Source organism: Antedon bifida, chromosome 10 (genome assembly GCF_963402885.1).
Source record: "Antedon bifida chromosome 10, ecAntBifi1.1, whole genome shotgun sequence".
NCBI lineage: Eukaryota > Metazoa > Echinodermata > Crinoidea > Comatulida > Antedonidae > Antedon > Antedon bifida.
In genome coordinates, this window is record NC_136235.1 from 1,047,999 (window position 1) to 1,063,821 (window position 15,823).

The 15,823-nt window shown below is 33.4% G+C and overlaps 3 protein-coding genes across 3 annotated transcripts; 2 read left to right on the forward strand and 1 right to left on the reverse strand.

Annotated features, from left to right (window-relative positions):
• Positions 1-585: 585 nt before the first annotated feature.
• Positions 586-3,915, forward strand: LOC144854167 (uncharacterized). Its single transcript, XM_078712062.1, has 3 exons — positions 586-673; positions 966-1,054; positions 1,215-3,915. Exons 2-3 carry the CDS (start codon positions 980-982, stop codon positions 2,739-2,741), a joined length of 1,602 nt encoding a protein of 533 aa, XP_078568188.1. The 5' UTR covers positions 586-673; positions 966-979; the 3' UTR covers positions 2,742-3,915.
• A 1,027-nt stretch (positions 3,916-4,942) lies between these two features.
• On the reverse strand, positions 4,943-7,729 carry LOC144853686 (small ribosomal subunit protein eS12-like). The gene is made up of 6 exons (XM_078711453.1): positions 7,647-7,729; positions 7,467-7,508; positions 6,881-7,024; positions 5,930-6,032; positions 5,503-5,604; positions 4,943-5,079 (listed from the first exon to the last, which is right to left on the reverse strand). Exons 2-6 carry the CDS (start codon positions 7,481-7,483, stop codon positions 5,017-5,019), a joined length of 429 nt encoding a protein of 142 aa, XP_078567579.1. The 5' UTR covers positions 7,484-7,508; positions 7,647-7,729; the 3' UTR covers positions 4,943-5,016.
• Positions 7,730-7,931: 202 nt separating this feature from the next.
• Positions 7,932-12,085, forward strand: LOC144854139 (heparan sulfate glucosamine 3-O-sulfotransferase 5-like). The gene is made up of 2 exons (XM_078712030.1): positions 7,932-8,029; positions 8,323-12,085. Exon 2 carries the CDS (start codon positions 8,340-8,342, stop codon positions 9,357-9,359), a length of 1,020 nt encoding a protein of 339 aa, XP_078568156.1. The 5' UTR covers positions 7,932-8,029; positions 8,323-8,339; the 3' UTR covers positions 9,360-12,085.
• Positions 12,086-15,823: the final 3,738 nt, after the last annotated feature.

Below are 15,823 nucleotides of genomic sequence, written 5' to 3' on the forward strand. Positions count from 1 at the left end.
ACTTCATTTCTGAAAGGGCAGACTAATGCGATTGAATGATGATTAATCTGTAAATAATCAACTTTATTCATAGAATAACACAGAAAAAAGCATGAAAACATAAAATACTATTATTATTTTGTGGCACCTTTGTAACTTCAGAAAATTATTTTTCAAAATTGAGGGCGGTAAACATAAAATTTATGATATCGAATAAAGAAAAAAAAGTTGGGCTGAAAACTATGGTCGGCTTTTTTGTAAAAAGGTGTCTAGCGCCCTCTGTTTTGTTTTTTTAAGTATTCAAATAATATGGCACGCTACTTTTCACATTTTTCGTATGTATTCAATACAGTCAGGTTATATTAACATTAATGATAAATATACTATTGAATTAAGTCCTAGCATTGTGAATATTAATTTGCTATTCAATAAACAGTGAAAATAATGTTAAACTTCATAATAAATGTTAAATCACGTGCCTAGGTCTAAGCTTCCTATTCGACGTTTCATATGTTTGTTGCTATTTTGGGAATAAGAGACCGTCCTTCCTTGAATGTTGGCCATGAATAGATTTCGGAATTTACCACCAATTATACAGTTAGATGGACCTGAAATCTAACATTAACCCTTTAGTCTAGGCTGTAGTTCCAAAAACAACACTTTTATAAAACGTTGCAGGCCTAACTTCCTGGAGGTGAGTGATTTTTTCCTTCCCACTTTGCATCAAAACATTCAATTCAAGCGCGCGTATGTAGAGTGACGGACAGAAAGGTGGGGGCCTGGCTAGCCTAGCTAGCTAGGCTCTGGTAGCTAGTAGGCCTAGTCATAAGGAGAACAAACTATCTGCTGGGTGGATTATTTAGAGGGTAAATTTTACAACCATCTAGGACCATTATTTTTATTCTACGCCCTAGTGAATAGGCCCCTAACTAATCTAAAGAAAAAAAATTAACAGTAACATGTATGTTTGTTACAATTTCCAACAGAAACCATTACAGGCATGTCGGGTCTTCAAATACTTATGATAAATCCGAACCAGGAGTCAGTAATACCTGAGGATGTCTTCAAATACAAAGTAAGTTAACCAAAAATCACATGTTTAACTCATAAAATAATGAAATGAAAATAGCAATAAAATGCAGTTTATTCACCGAATTCATATACAAATGCACTGCATTCAAATACAAATTTGCATTTAATAAATTGTTTTTGATAAAGTTGTTCATTTTTTACAGGTGCCTGATAAATTCCATATGGGCAAAGATAGACTTTCTGGACAAGTGATCGAATGTTCTATGAAGGAACTCACTGGTGTCGACGAAACGTACATCATCTGTCGCATTTGTTTTAAATGCCTGCATAGACCAACAACCCTGCCGTGTCTTCACATTTTTTGTTTGCATTGCTTGTATGGGTTTGTCAGAGAGTATGGTATGGTGTGTCCACTTTGTATGCAGCAGTTTACATCTCCAGGTGGTAGAGATCTTTCTCTTTTGCCTAAGAATAGTTTTAGTTATCACACCATATGTGTGGCAATTGCAGGCAAACAGATTGATGATTCACTCTGTAAAATTTGTAGCTTGAAGCCTGATGTATTCTGTTACAAGTGTGACGTGTATCTGTGCGAATTGTGTTTAATGGTGTGTCATAAAGTAAAAGGCAGAGAAAACCACAGCGTCAGTACAGTAACTAAATACAAAGAAGAAGTCACAGGTAAAGAGCCCGATTGTGTTGAACACAATCTCGCCTTAAGTGGGTTTTGTTATACATGCAAGCTTGTGATCTGTGAGGAATGTGACGGCCATAAAAACCATAGAATTAAAAGTGTAGAATATGGATTTGATTACTATAAAAAAACGACAGGAGAGATGTTAGTTCGTTATCCATATGAGAAAAGCCTACTGTACAAGTCAAAGGTGCAGAAAGGTTTACCTTTGTACCCCCCACCAGATGTTGAACAGAATTACTACGAAAACCTAGGTACAGAACTGACCGGCAACAGCAATGATTTTTTGTCAAAGGAAGAAGTTGAAAAGATGCAAAGAGATCTCGAAAATAAAACATTTGCAACACGCATGACTGACCTGATTCAATCGCAAACGACGAGGAAATTTACCGACGTTGTAGACGACCTCTTGCATTCTAATCAATTAACCATCGAACCGATGACGGCAATGGCAAACGGTGAACCACGCAAGATAGCAGAAATTCGTATAAATAGAAAACATTTCGAGGAACAGTCTAAGAAAGAGTCTCAGAAAGCATCGGAATCTCCAAAAGCAACAAGTTCTGAGAAAGCAAACGAGTCTAAGAAAACGAAAGAGTCTAGTACGTCTGTCAAAGATCAAATTGAAAGTCAGATCCGGCAAAATTTGAAGACACCTAAAACATTTAGAAACTTTGAAGAGTTTATGGAGCTTCTAAAAAAAGACGCCCCTCATGAAATACTAGGTGGTTCTAAAGAAGATGTTATGGAGACATTGTTTGATGTAACAGACTTGATATCAAGCGGTAGGCTGGCAGACGTCATTAGAGCCAGACAGGAGGCAGCGGAGAAAGACACGGCAGCTTCAGATACGAAGAAGAAGAAAGAGAAGAAGAAAGAAGAAAGAAAAGCCTGGACGGAGAAAGAGATATCAATGCTAAATCATGTAATGGGTAGGAAATGGAGCACATTCCCTGACCAACCAATCAACCATTCCATTTCAGTAACACTTCCCAAATTAAATTCTACTAGTGTTGACTTCGATTCAATAGATTAGAAATGACAATGTTTCTATGTTAGCACCATAATTATCATGCCTAGCTTACATGGATAAACTGTAATTGGCCTTTGACTTCTGTATAGGGAAAATAACGCAAAAGTTTAAATTTAATAACTGCACCGCTTAGGCTTAGTGGTTTAACATTGAGGGTTGTCAGCCTGTTTCAAGGTGGGATCCAGTGACTGCAGTCAAAATTGCACTGCTCTCCCCCTTTCTTTTCAATTTTGCGTAATTTGTACTACTTTAAGCTATCAGTATTTTTATTTTCTCATCCATTTTAATTTTTTAAAACAAACCTAGTATTTAGTCTTGAATTGCTGATGGTTAGCAAAAATTATATTTCATTGAAAATAAACAGATTCTCGATAAGTAAATAAAATCATTCCAATACATAGAATGCAATTCGTTTGTTAATTAAATTTAAGTTATTTTGCTGTAGATAATCATTTTATGATTTTACAGTAGTGTAGTTAAAATAGAGGTTTATGAATTAGAGGATAGACTCAAATTTAATAAGTACAGTATCGTATTATTTTTCTGTTTTGCACATTTTAGTGGACTCTTTCAATTCAAATCAGTTTGTATTTGTAATACCTATAGCGAGAGTATAAAACGAATCAAATATAGTCTTTACTTTCAAATAAGTTGGTGAATTTTTTGTATATAAAGTGACACTATAATAAATAAAAATGAAAAATAGAAATGCCACAAATGACAGCTTTTAACTGTCATTACTAGTATAGTACTAGATAAAGTATTTTAATCCTACTCTTAATATTTGTTTAATTATTTAAAATATACTTTATTGTTGTATATATTAATAAGAAAGCAATTACTTTATGGATTGACTGTAAAAAATTGTGTAAATTAATGAATTTGTTATTTCTATTAGTTTTTTTATAGATTAAACGACCTGAAATTTGGAATCAATTCATTTAAATAACATTGTACTAAGTACAAAACCGTGTATGATGGTCATTAGAATTGGTGCAGGGGTGAATTAAAACTAAATACTGTATAATTAGTAAATAAAATAATCGTTCTTTTAAACTATTTTTAGTTAATTGTTTTAAAATATTTTTGCAAAGAAATAATTTGATCATGAAATAGATAAAAATGAAAATTTGTTAACCATTTTATATTAATAGTAATAAAATGAAGTGGCAGATAGGTTGTTGTACACTAGTTGTGTTTATTGGTTTGTCTTGAATAGCACTTCCTCAACCAATGTCAGCTAAAAGTGTGATGTGGCCAAATATGGTAGCGATATGATATCATGTCCATATGGGCACATACAATTTGATTGTGTAGAGCCTTACTCTATCATGTTTGAGGAAACTCATGTTACAATACTGTACAGAGTATTAACTTTGGAACACGGATGCCATATTCACCAACCACTTCCAGGTGATTATTTTTCCTGTTAAAAAAAGTATCTGCAACCATAGCTATACAATTGGCACATGTTCAAGTCATTCCTCGACCATTGTTCTGGTGGTAGAACAAGTCTCGGATAAGGACTTAAAACTGGAGGTCCTGTGTATACATCTGGCTTGTGTGCACTTTCAGAAAAGTAGGGGGTTACCCTGGTGTGCTGGTCCATCCTGTCGTGGAAAGATGAACAGGCTCCGTTTGGTTGCACTATTCAAAATAAAGGGACCCTTAGAGCAGTAGAAAGTTGTGCACAATTCAGCCCAGTAGGTTGCAGGTTATTTCCCCATTTACATTCAATCAACTTATTCATTTATACATCCGTCTTCCAACCCCCTTTCAGTGACAAATTCTTGTAAGAGAGATCAATAGTTTCACAACCAAAGCTTGCATTCATGCGCACTCATGCGACTGAAACAGCTTAGCAGACATGCGATAAAAATTGCAGCTATTCGCTATTGTAATGGAAAAGCTGTGGCGCACTTTTCTGTTCTGCAAAAACATTGGATCATGAACCTATAATTATAGGTCCCTGATTGGATAAATTGCTACTAAATTCATATACTGTACAGTAGTGGAAAACAGTATAAGTATTACGGATTTCCTTAAGTGGTACTGTATTCACTTAGATAAAAGATAAGCGTGTTTCCCTTCGACTACAACATTATTTTGCATGTTATCATTTATCTGCTCTGTGTGAATGCATTATGGGTAACCATCAACATACAGCTACTAACACCAAAGATAAATAAAAATCAAAGAGACAATTCACAGATCTACAAGAAATATTTATTAAATTACATTTTACAACTTGTAAATTGCAATCCGGCTGTTAGATGATTTAGTGTTGACTCTTGAAGTGCTCGGTTAGGACATCCATGGCTGGGGTTTCTTTGCCAATGTCCTGCAAGAAAATGTAAGATTGATGACAAGATTAGATTTGATGTGAAATTAACTTGTGTAAAATGTGTAATGTATTTGCAGTGAAATCCTCAGACACGGTTTGGAGAGATATGGGCAAGACTCAGCACTGATCATAAGATGAGGGAGCTTGTGCCATTCATCACAGGATTTCAAAATAAAATAACAAATGAATGCATTTCTATGGAATTTACACTAAAGGAATTATAATATTACTACTCCTGTTGCTAATTCAGTAAATTCATTTCACCCATAACAAACTATTTCCTAAAGTATAAAAATCCCAAATTTCCTCCTCCCAGTCTTGATTACCGGATATTACAGGCCAGTACACACGTGTCCGATTGTTAAAACTGACAATTTAAAAGCTGGGTATTTATAGTAAGAAATGAAGCAATGAGAGTACCTTGACAACAACACAACTACAAGCAACGACTTTTCTTGCTTTGCCCTCACGATCAATCTTGCACAAACCAGCCCACTCACCAAGCATCTTGTTGTCGTCAACCTGCAAGTCACAAAACATTACACACGTTCAACTACAATTGTATTTGGTATACAAATCGGTTTTCATACATCAAAATATATATATATATATCCTCAGACATGGTTTGGAGAGATATGGGCAAGACTCAGCACTGATCATAAGATGAGGGAGCTTGTGCCATTCATCATAGGATAACAATTTCATATTTCTAAATCATGTTTTCAACTTTACCATTCCATTTGCTAGTGAAACGATTGCAAAACATCATAATTTTTAGGAACATCACAAACTAAATTTGTATTCATTCCATATACAATATCATAGTATAGAAAACAAATGTTATCACCTTCAGAAGGTCAATGCTATGCTCTGCACAAAGTGCTTCTACAAGTTTTTTGTATTGTGGTTCGTCGCAGTTGCTAGCTAACACACAAAGATGAGCTTGCCGCCTACAAAAATAAACCCAGTTTAAAGTTAATATATTATTATTATTATTACTGCCTTTCCGCTGAAAAGTCTGCCGACATTTCCGCTTGGGCTGCTCCGTAAATCTCTTTTACTAGTTTCTTCCAGTCTGATCTTTCATTGGCTAGTTCTTTAAGTTGTTTCATGTCTTTCTTGGTTTTCAATTGTCCGGGATACTTAATGTCAAGTTAATATAAAGTTAATATAGTCAATGAAATGTAATCATACAACTCATATAATATTAAGAAAGAAAAAGTATGTCCTGATGACAGTAATCACTGATACCAGATTTACATGTAGAACACAAATTTAAAGCATTACAGATTTCTTAGAGAGTCACGCTTTCACAAACCAATTTATCTTTGTACCTCATTAGAAATATATGTGCATTTACCAATGTTATATCAATATATTATGTTATTCAGACTTGTTCCAAAATCACAAAACATAGTGCCATGTTTACTAAGGGAACAATTTGTTGTTGTTGTAAGATGTTTGTATGTATGAACCAAGCATACAATGTCTTTGCAGTGAAATCCTCAGACATGGTTTGGAGAGATATGGGCAAGACTCAGCACTGTTCATAAGATGAGGGAGCTTGTGCCATTCATCATAGGATTTCACATACAACACAACACAGAACTTGTTAAAATTTCTTGTTAAAATATTTAAGCTAAGAACACTCAAAATCATCAGTAAAAAAGCCTTTTTGATACAAAAACATTCAGAAATTGTGTTTATTTGTTTTTTGTTCAGCGATAGAAATTAACGATTGGTTGGCCCCTGGTCAAACTGAAGAATGTTTTCAGAATCTACAGCAAGACAGACTTACTTGTCAAGTGCCTTGGCAGCTTCGTGCAGGCCTCTGGCTAGACCATCGTGAATGAGGGCGGTCTTTAATACTTCTTGCAGAGCGGTGTTTACATCCATGGGGCCACCAGCAGCTGCTACTGGGGCAGCTACGGGAGCGTCATCTCTATAAATGTTAACAAATTAATTAATCAGAAATATTGGGAGAGGTGGGGTGGGGGAGATATTTTTGATCTTAGATTTTTATGGTTGTGTGTGTAAGGACCAATGCAATCACAATAAGGCTTTGTTACGGTACTGTATCTCCTATATAAATTCAATTATGATAACATATTCAAATAGATAGCCTAGGCCTATATAATATATATATATATTCTCTTGTGTATTTTCTAAATAGGATTTGATAGTGATAGGTGGTTAAGTAAGTTGGCAACATTCATTTTTTTTAATTGGATAATACTAGTAATTTTGCTAAATAAATAATACATTATTGACGGTTTAGTTTAAACATCCTGGTTCAATCTAAAAGTGGGCAGGGACAAACGTACTGGGTCGAACCCGTCCACGATTCCTCAATCAACACGGTACATAACATGTACACCACTTACCCTTCCGCATCAGACATATTGTTAATTTAGCGGACGTCCTCGCTATAGATAAAAAACATAAACAAATAAAATAAACATTACAAATAAATACCACATTATTCAACTTATATTTCATATTGTTTATATTTATAAATGATACATCTTTAGTGTGATTTTTAATGATTTTAACTAGCAACTCACATGCACGCAAACCAAATAGTATGAAGAGATTTCCAAAAAGAGGGCGTCTTTCTATAACCTTTGACCGATTTGGAAATAATTATTCTCTTCATTCTCTGAATTAAGTACGTAACAAAATTAATTAAAAACTTGATTTATTAGATATTATTTTTAGTATGTATGTCTTTCTATTAATTCAGGATATTGAGATATCTTTTTAATATATACTTTTAGTATGACATTAACATCGTATAAAAAAAAAGAAAAGGGTCAAGGAGAAAAAGAAGGGAGAGGGCGCTAGGAAGTAGAAACTTTTTGGTGACAGATGGGAGAGAGCAGAAGAAATTATAATTTTGATGGTTGTTTATGTTAATTAATGGGCTAATAGAAATATTATTATAGTGGTAGGTATTCCTACAACACGCCTGTGCTACTTTTGTTTGAACATGCCATCCACAATTATTTATATTAAACGCTAGTAGGCTAGCCTTTTATTAGGCCTAGCTAGCCTACTCTTATTATTATAGACCGCTGGCTTTGATCTGGCCGCCTGGCTGGGAGGAGGCCAATCTCTCGGCATGTCTAAATGACACTTCTCCTGGCTGGGGGTTGTATTACTGTAATAACTAGGGCCTAGGCCTAATAATATTTTAATATTTAGAAATACCAATTTGTGTTTTTGTTTACACTTACATAGGTTGAATCTTTGGCATCATGAAGGAACATGTTAATAAGGCCTCTTATGGATTCCAATTATTCAATAGCAAAAAGAAATTTGTTTTTCTAATTTTAACCATCTGTGGTTCAATTCTGATTACTTTGCTCATGTTTGGCCAAGATGTATCTTTAAAACATGTAATCTGTTATCTGAAACCAGAGCAGCAACGAAACAGGTTTATAGCTGCCAACCGAATGAAACAACCAAACAGATTGGAAGATAGTCATCAAAAAGGAATGAAAAGACGGCTTCCTCAAGCCATTATAATTGGTGTGCGTAAAGGTGGCACTCGTGCGTTGCTAGAACTGATTGCAATACATCCTGACGTCGCGAAATGTGGAAGAGAAGTTCACTACTTTGATAAGGAGGAAAACTATCGTCAAGGACTCGAGTGGTATCGTCGTAAAATGCCGTACTCATACCCACATCAGGTAACCATTGAAAAGAGTCCCGCATACTTCATCACAGAGGAAGCCCCTGGTAGAATCCATCAGATGAATGCTTCAATGAAATTAATTGTAATTGTTCGAGATCCAGTTTTGCGTGTTATATCCGACTACACGCAAATCCATGAAATCAAAACCGAACAAGGCTTAACGCATGAGCGATTTGAAGATCTTGTCATCCAAAATGGTGAAATAAACACATCTTACAAAGCAGTTCGCATAAGTATGTACTCAAAATATATCCAGCGTTGGAATCAATATTTTAGCGGTAACCAGATTCTCGTCGTAGACGGTGATGCGCTTATTTCAAATCCGTTACCCGAGTTAAAACATGTCGAACGGTTTCTTGGTTTACATGATTTTATTTCGGATCAAAATTTATACCTTAACAAAACAAAAGGATTTTATTGTATGAAAAAAGAAGATGAGACTTCTAAATGTTTATCAAATAGCAAAGGACGAAAACATCCTGATATTGATCAAACTGTCATTGAGAAACTGCAGAAGTTTTATCAGCCGTATAATGAGAAATTTTATGAAATAGTTGGACGTACATTTAACTGGCCATAAACGTCATAAATGCTGTATAATTAGCATACTCATTCCGCCAGTTTTAATTTAAAGATTTCTACCCAGAAAAGCTGCTAATATTATAATATTGCTCAAACCCACCTGTATTGAAGAACGCTAGTGTACTTTGTTTAACAACTCTATTTTTGTGGTAAAAAATATGTATGTATTCTAATAACAGTAATTAATATTAAATTGAAAAGGTTATTATATTCTCCTCTAAGACTAGAGTAAATATTGAATAAGTTAAAAGCTAAAGTGGCTGTGTGTGGTGTGCTATCCCTGTCTACACTATCAAACTAGTTTGACAAAAGATAGACCCTCAGAATACTCACAAGTCTCCAGATTTTCCAAAATAAAATCAAATTTTCCTAATTTTTTATCAGGAACATAACCTTTAGATAAAGTTATCTCCTGTATTGTATTGTCTTTCTGAGTTTGGACATTTTAATTAAGTAAACATTGAGAAGAAGTGCATTATTTCCATTTATGAGTCTCTTATTGTATACCAAATAAGGTGTTATTATATATATTATCTTTCAATTTTTGTTACATATGTAATTACTGTATTAATGAATAAGCTGCCAATGTGATCTACCTGTATATTTATTTGTATTACTATTAAGTTAATAATAAATTCACATATATACCATTTAAATTTGTGGTAAAAAATAATGTGTGAATTTTAATTTTTGTGTAACTGTAAATATGATAGAAAATCATGGAAAAATCACCTCAGAAACAAACTATTTTTATTATATTAATCAGAATTAATATAAACATTTAAAGTTATTATGTTGTTTGTATTTATGAGACCACCGTGCCATAACAAATGTATTTATTTTTATCAGTTTCTTTTTTATACAGTTTTTTTACATTAGTTTACATTAGTGATTTTTTAATAATTATAAAGGAGGCTTTGTTTTAGATCGTAACCAATCGTATTATACTTGGTGTACAAGTCTACTGTAGTGTACTTTAACGTTGATTAGTGGCCCTTTTTGTTTTAAAATATCGTGTATTCATTATATAATATCGTGTACATAGTTTTTCATAAGCGTTTTGTGTGTAGACAAATAGACCAATCAAATATCCCCTCACTCAATTTGTATGTGTTTTCCCAAATTTTAAAACATTAACATAGATATGTACTTTGCTGTTTGATTTCAGTTGTAAAATATGAAAAATAGAAATGTTTTGACTGGAACTTGCCTTTAGCATAAATATATCATCAGATTTCGGACATATACAATGTATTAACATGTACACTTTTTAAGATACAAAATGTATTATTTTGAATGCATCTCGGATTTGAATATATACAGTGTATTAAGATGTACACTTTTAAGATACAAAATGTGTGTACATTATTTTGAATGTATCTTGCATTACATACTGTATGACATCATTCATGTTATAATTTCAATTGATGAATGAGTTTAAATGTTGTAAACCAGGTTAATGTACACATTATACTCATCTTCATTTTGTAGCTTAATTTATTACCTTTAACTAGAGTGACGTACTAATTTCATCATGTTAACTGTAACATAATTGTAAAAAATATGTAATTTTTTGTTGTTTATTAATATAAGAAAACGGTTATATACATCTTTTGCATTTTTATACTGGCACAGTATTTATATTTTATCTATTTAAAACAATTTTTTAAAATTCCTAACTGGTAATTAAGAAATTAATTGTTAGTTCACAATGTAAACAAGATGATTGGAATTCTCCATCATTTGAAATCTCAATTTATAAATGTTCTGCCAACAATATCAACATCTTAATTCATGTTAACCTTTGTTATTTTTACTGAAGATAACACAGTTGTTTATTTTAGCATTATAACAAGATTAAGACCATGTGAGTTTTAAAGAAAGCACATTTACGATTATCATTCGGTTATAAAAACAATCTTAAGACAGATTTCATTTTTTTGTGATTACCACTTTGATATTGTAATACTGATATTGCTTTTAGCAACCTACTTTGAGTTTTTCATTGAAATCTACACTCATTAAGCTGTATATTTCCTTTCGTGACCTTTTGTGACCTTGTGACGTAATCAACGACGGGTTTTATCTGACTTTGAAATGCATTCATATTTCTCATATTGTTCTTGTTAATAGTTTACTGTCTTATCGATGCACTATAATTGAGATATTATTTTAGATGATTTTTGTGCTAATTTCCTATTGACTTATAAATTGTATGTTTGTAAATTTGTTTTATATGGACTGTGCGTTATATGTACGCATGAACTGTGCGTTATATGTACGCATGAACTGTGCGTACATGAACTGTGCGTTATATGTACGCATGAACTTAGCGTTATATGTACGCATGAACTGTGCGTTATATGTTGTATGCATGGACTGTGCGTTATATGTACGCATGAACTGTGCGTTATGTACGCATGAACTGTGCGTTATATGTACGCATGAACTGTGCGTTATATGTACGCATGGACTGTGCGTTATATGTACGCATGGACTGTTCGTTATATGTACGCATGGACTGTGTGTTATATGTACGCATCAACTGTGCGTTATATGTACGCATGAATTGTGCGTTATATGTACGCATCAACTGTGCGTTAGGTCCTGCTATACAATATTTAATCAAGTATTCCAATTATATTGACAATTATAATAATCGCATTATGTATTATTTATAGAAATAGATTTTTTAATTTGAAATAAAATATTACACAATATTAATAGTTTTTTATTAATTTGGGATAGTCTTCAAAAAATGTTTTCATCTGGTTTTTAAATATTTGTACACACGTACTTATCTATTTCTGGTTTAACGTAACGAATTGTATACAGATATGTCTGGGATAGTATTGATAGGGAAATGTCAAGTGTGATGTGTTGAATCCACAAGGTGTTCTTACAAACCGATTGGTTGTTATCATGCCTTCCTTATGACAACCCCATCATCCCACTAAATGAATTAAGCGCATCTCATTGAAAAGAAATAGGTTAATTGAATCCAGGTACCAGTCTCGGTTCCAGACGGAGTTTTGTCTTAGTAAAAAGATAAATACTTTGGCACATATGGCGTTTCATACGTATACTTGAGCTTGGATTTCAGACAAAAATCGAAATAAAATCAAATAAATAAAAAAAGACAATGAATACAGGCTTGGGGGAAGTCTACCAGGTACCAATTATTTTCCAAAATTCCAAAAAAATTAAATAATACGTTTAAATAGGAAATGAGGATGTAATCTTCCGTCGTGTCTTAAATGCATTAGTTGATTTGAGGGTGACCATTTTTACATTATTGTAAAAGATTTTTTATATGATTATTGCTTTAATGATTAGAATTACAAACTAATTAAACAAAATACTAGAGAATCGATACAGTTTACGATCAGAATAATAAGCCGTCCAATTAGGCAGATGTTCTCTTATAATAAAGATGAAATTACGGATTGCTTCTTCCCTTGTGGCGATCGCTATAATAGAAAATCTATTTTTTTTCTTCATATTTCTAACTACCTGAAGCACTTCCGTCGTGCATGGACATTATAAAAATGTATTTTCATAGCTGTGCTTGTTCAGTTTATGCCAATGACGAGATTTCAAAGGTTTGACAAAAAATAGGTAAGCTTGCCAGTTTATATCTATACTCTATTAAAGAACCTAGTAGTACATCTTTCGAGACGAGTAGGGGGTTACCCCGGTGTAATAGTATATCACTGTATAGCCACTGATCAGGCTTTGGAGACCAGCCTTTGACTGAAGAGGTCGCCCAGTATAAATACAATATTTCAATTCATCCATCCACTATTATTAGGCCATAATTAGGCCTACATTATGATAAGCAATTAGCCTCATAAATGTAAATCTCTGTTCTTTTATTCGGCTAGCTGTCCCCACTAGGATGCAAGGCAAGGACGTAAGTGCAACGCAAACGAACTGACCAATGACAAGCGTAGTAGTTTGGATAATAATCAATCGGGATTGGTCAATCAATTTACGTTGGGCTTACGTCTTTGCGATTCGTCCAATGGGAACCAATATTTATCAGATGATGAAAACAGCATTGAGTGGAGGAACTAATAAACAAACAATACATTTTAATCGAGTAGTGGGACTAACATTGCAGTTTGTTACAATTAAACACTCTTACTTAAAAAGAAAGATGGAGTCATGATTGAACATATGTTTAATTGTTTATCAATGATGACAATGCCTTGCTTAATAAAAATGAGTCGGTTTTTAATAATTTAATTCATGTAAAATGAAATTAATAATGTAATTTATTTATAGACTTATTTATGTATTTTCCTCATGTGTGTTATGTGTTTATTATTATAACCGTAAGTTTACACGCCATGAGAATTGACTTGTCACGGAAAGCAGGTTTTTTTCCAGTTCTATAGATTGATGAGTTACATTACGTGTTGACGTGTTGTTGATGTGTTGTCCGTTTGTCTCCTTCGAATAAACGTGTAAATTTAGTATATTTTTCCATTTAATTACATCATGTCACGCGCGTGTTACAACAGCGGCGGACCACAGTTGACCATTCAGGGGCAGCAGTGCATTTTGGGATAGCAAGTCTGGTCAAACTTGGTGTTATCTGATAACTCTGTAATTAGAAGAATAAGAATGGATAAAATATATATTCGTTTACTTCACATGTCGTCACAGAAGGTAAGCTATTTGTCTCATACACAATAAACAGGCATAGTGTACTGTAATATACTTTTATTGATTTAAATATGTCTATATAAAGTGCCTTAAAATGAAAGTGTTTAATGTAAGATTTAGTTTAGTTATTTAGTTGTTATTACGTTATTGGTATACATTATATTTACATTATTTTACGTACTGTGCGTGCACGTCGCGCGACGTTCAACCAATCGTAGATCTCGCCCAATTGGTATACATTATTTTACGTACTGTGCGTGCACGTCGCGCGACGTTTTCTCATCATACATCTAACCCATGATTGGTTTACATTATGTTACGTACTAGACTGTGTGTGCACACGTCGCACGACGTTCTCTCAATCATAGATCTCGCTCATGATTGACCCATCATTATTTACGTACCGTGCGTGCACGTCGCGACGTTCAACCAATCATAGATCTCGCCCATGATTGGCCCATCATTATTTTACGTACTGTGTGTACTGTGAGTGTACGTTGCGCGACGTTCAACAACCAATCATAGATCTACTCGCCCATTTTACTGTAGTTTCAATTCTCAGAACAGCCTAATGGTTTAGAATGACTATCATCCCCAGGGATATGTTTATTACGCCACAATGTTTTTGTGTTTGATGGAGTTTTTACTGCTCATTTAGTATTTTTTAAATGTGACTGAACAGAAAAGGACCATAAGCACGTTCCGTATCAAAACATTTGCAATTGATGTAGAATATAGATTACGCTTATTAAGTTAACATCGTAAAATGCAATCCAGTTCGCTCGTTAAAACATCACCTCTTACTGTAGAACGAGGCGGCGGCTTCTATTCGATATTTTTAGATGGTTACTCTCATTTAGTATAATTCTAGCATAAATTTAAGTAAAAATAAACATAATGTATTCATTTTTATTTCTTAGAAACGTCATAGAAACGTTACAATGCTCATTTTAATTAACAATGTAGTCTAATGACGTGACGTAATTACAATGTACGCGCGTATCATTATCTCATCAAGATGTTATATTTGGAAATGGCTTCATTAACCTTTTGTATAAATAAAGAAATATTAGAAAAATCACCTGCCATGACGGTAAGTAACAATTATATAGCATAATTACAGTTTTCGTAATTATTGACACATTGCCGGAATGGCACGTGGGCGTCTTTAGCAGAAGCGCCGTTTGTCTTCTTGCGTTATAGATAATATCATTAGAGATCATAGTATACATACAACAACCCTAAAACAAACAGATCCAGTAACCCATTTATGTAAATATCTTCAACTAAAACATTTACAAGATAGTTTGTTTTTTCTTTATTGCTATGCATAGGCCTACTTGGTACAATACATTTCTCAGACAGTTATTGTAGTGTAGAGTTTGACGATAAAGTGTATATCGTATCGCTAATCAGAAATACTTTAACGGTTGATAGTAAATTGTTAGATTTATTTATAAATATTAATCATATATTAATATTCAAGAGGGTCTAATTAATCAATTGAACAATTAAAAATCAAGGCCTACTAAAACATAATAATTGTTTATATTGAAACATAAATAATGTTTTAAAGAACATAAAAATCACAATCGCGGAGAAGTAGCGTGCCTTTCGTTTTGGGCGGAGACAACGAAGAAGGATGAACGTTGTTTAAACCGATAAAGCGTACAGTTAATAGTCTCGATATAAGGAACGGGGCTGCTTATACCGTACCCATGCGCAAAAAATATATTTTGATATCTTTGTCCCGAGTTACTAGTAATTTCTCGTAACGTTTTTTTACCACCA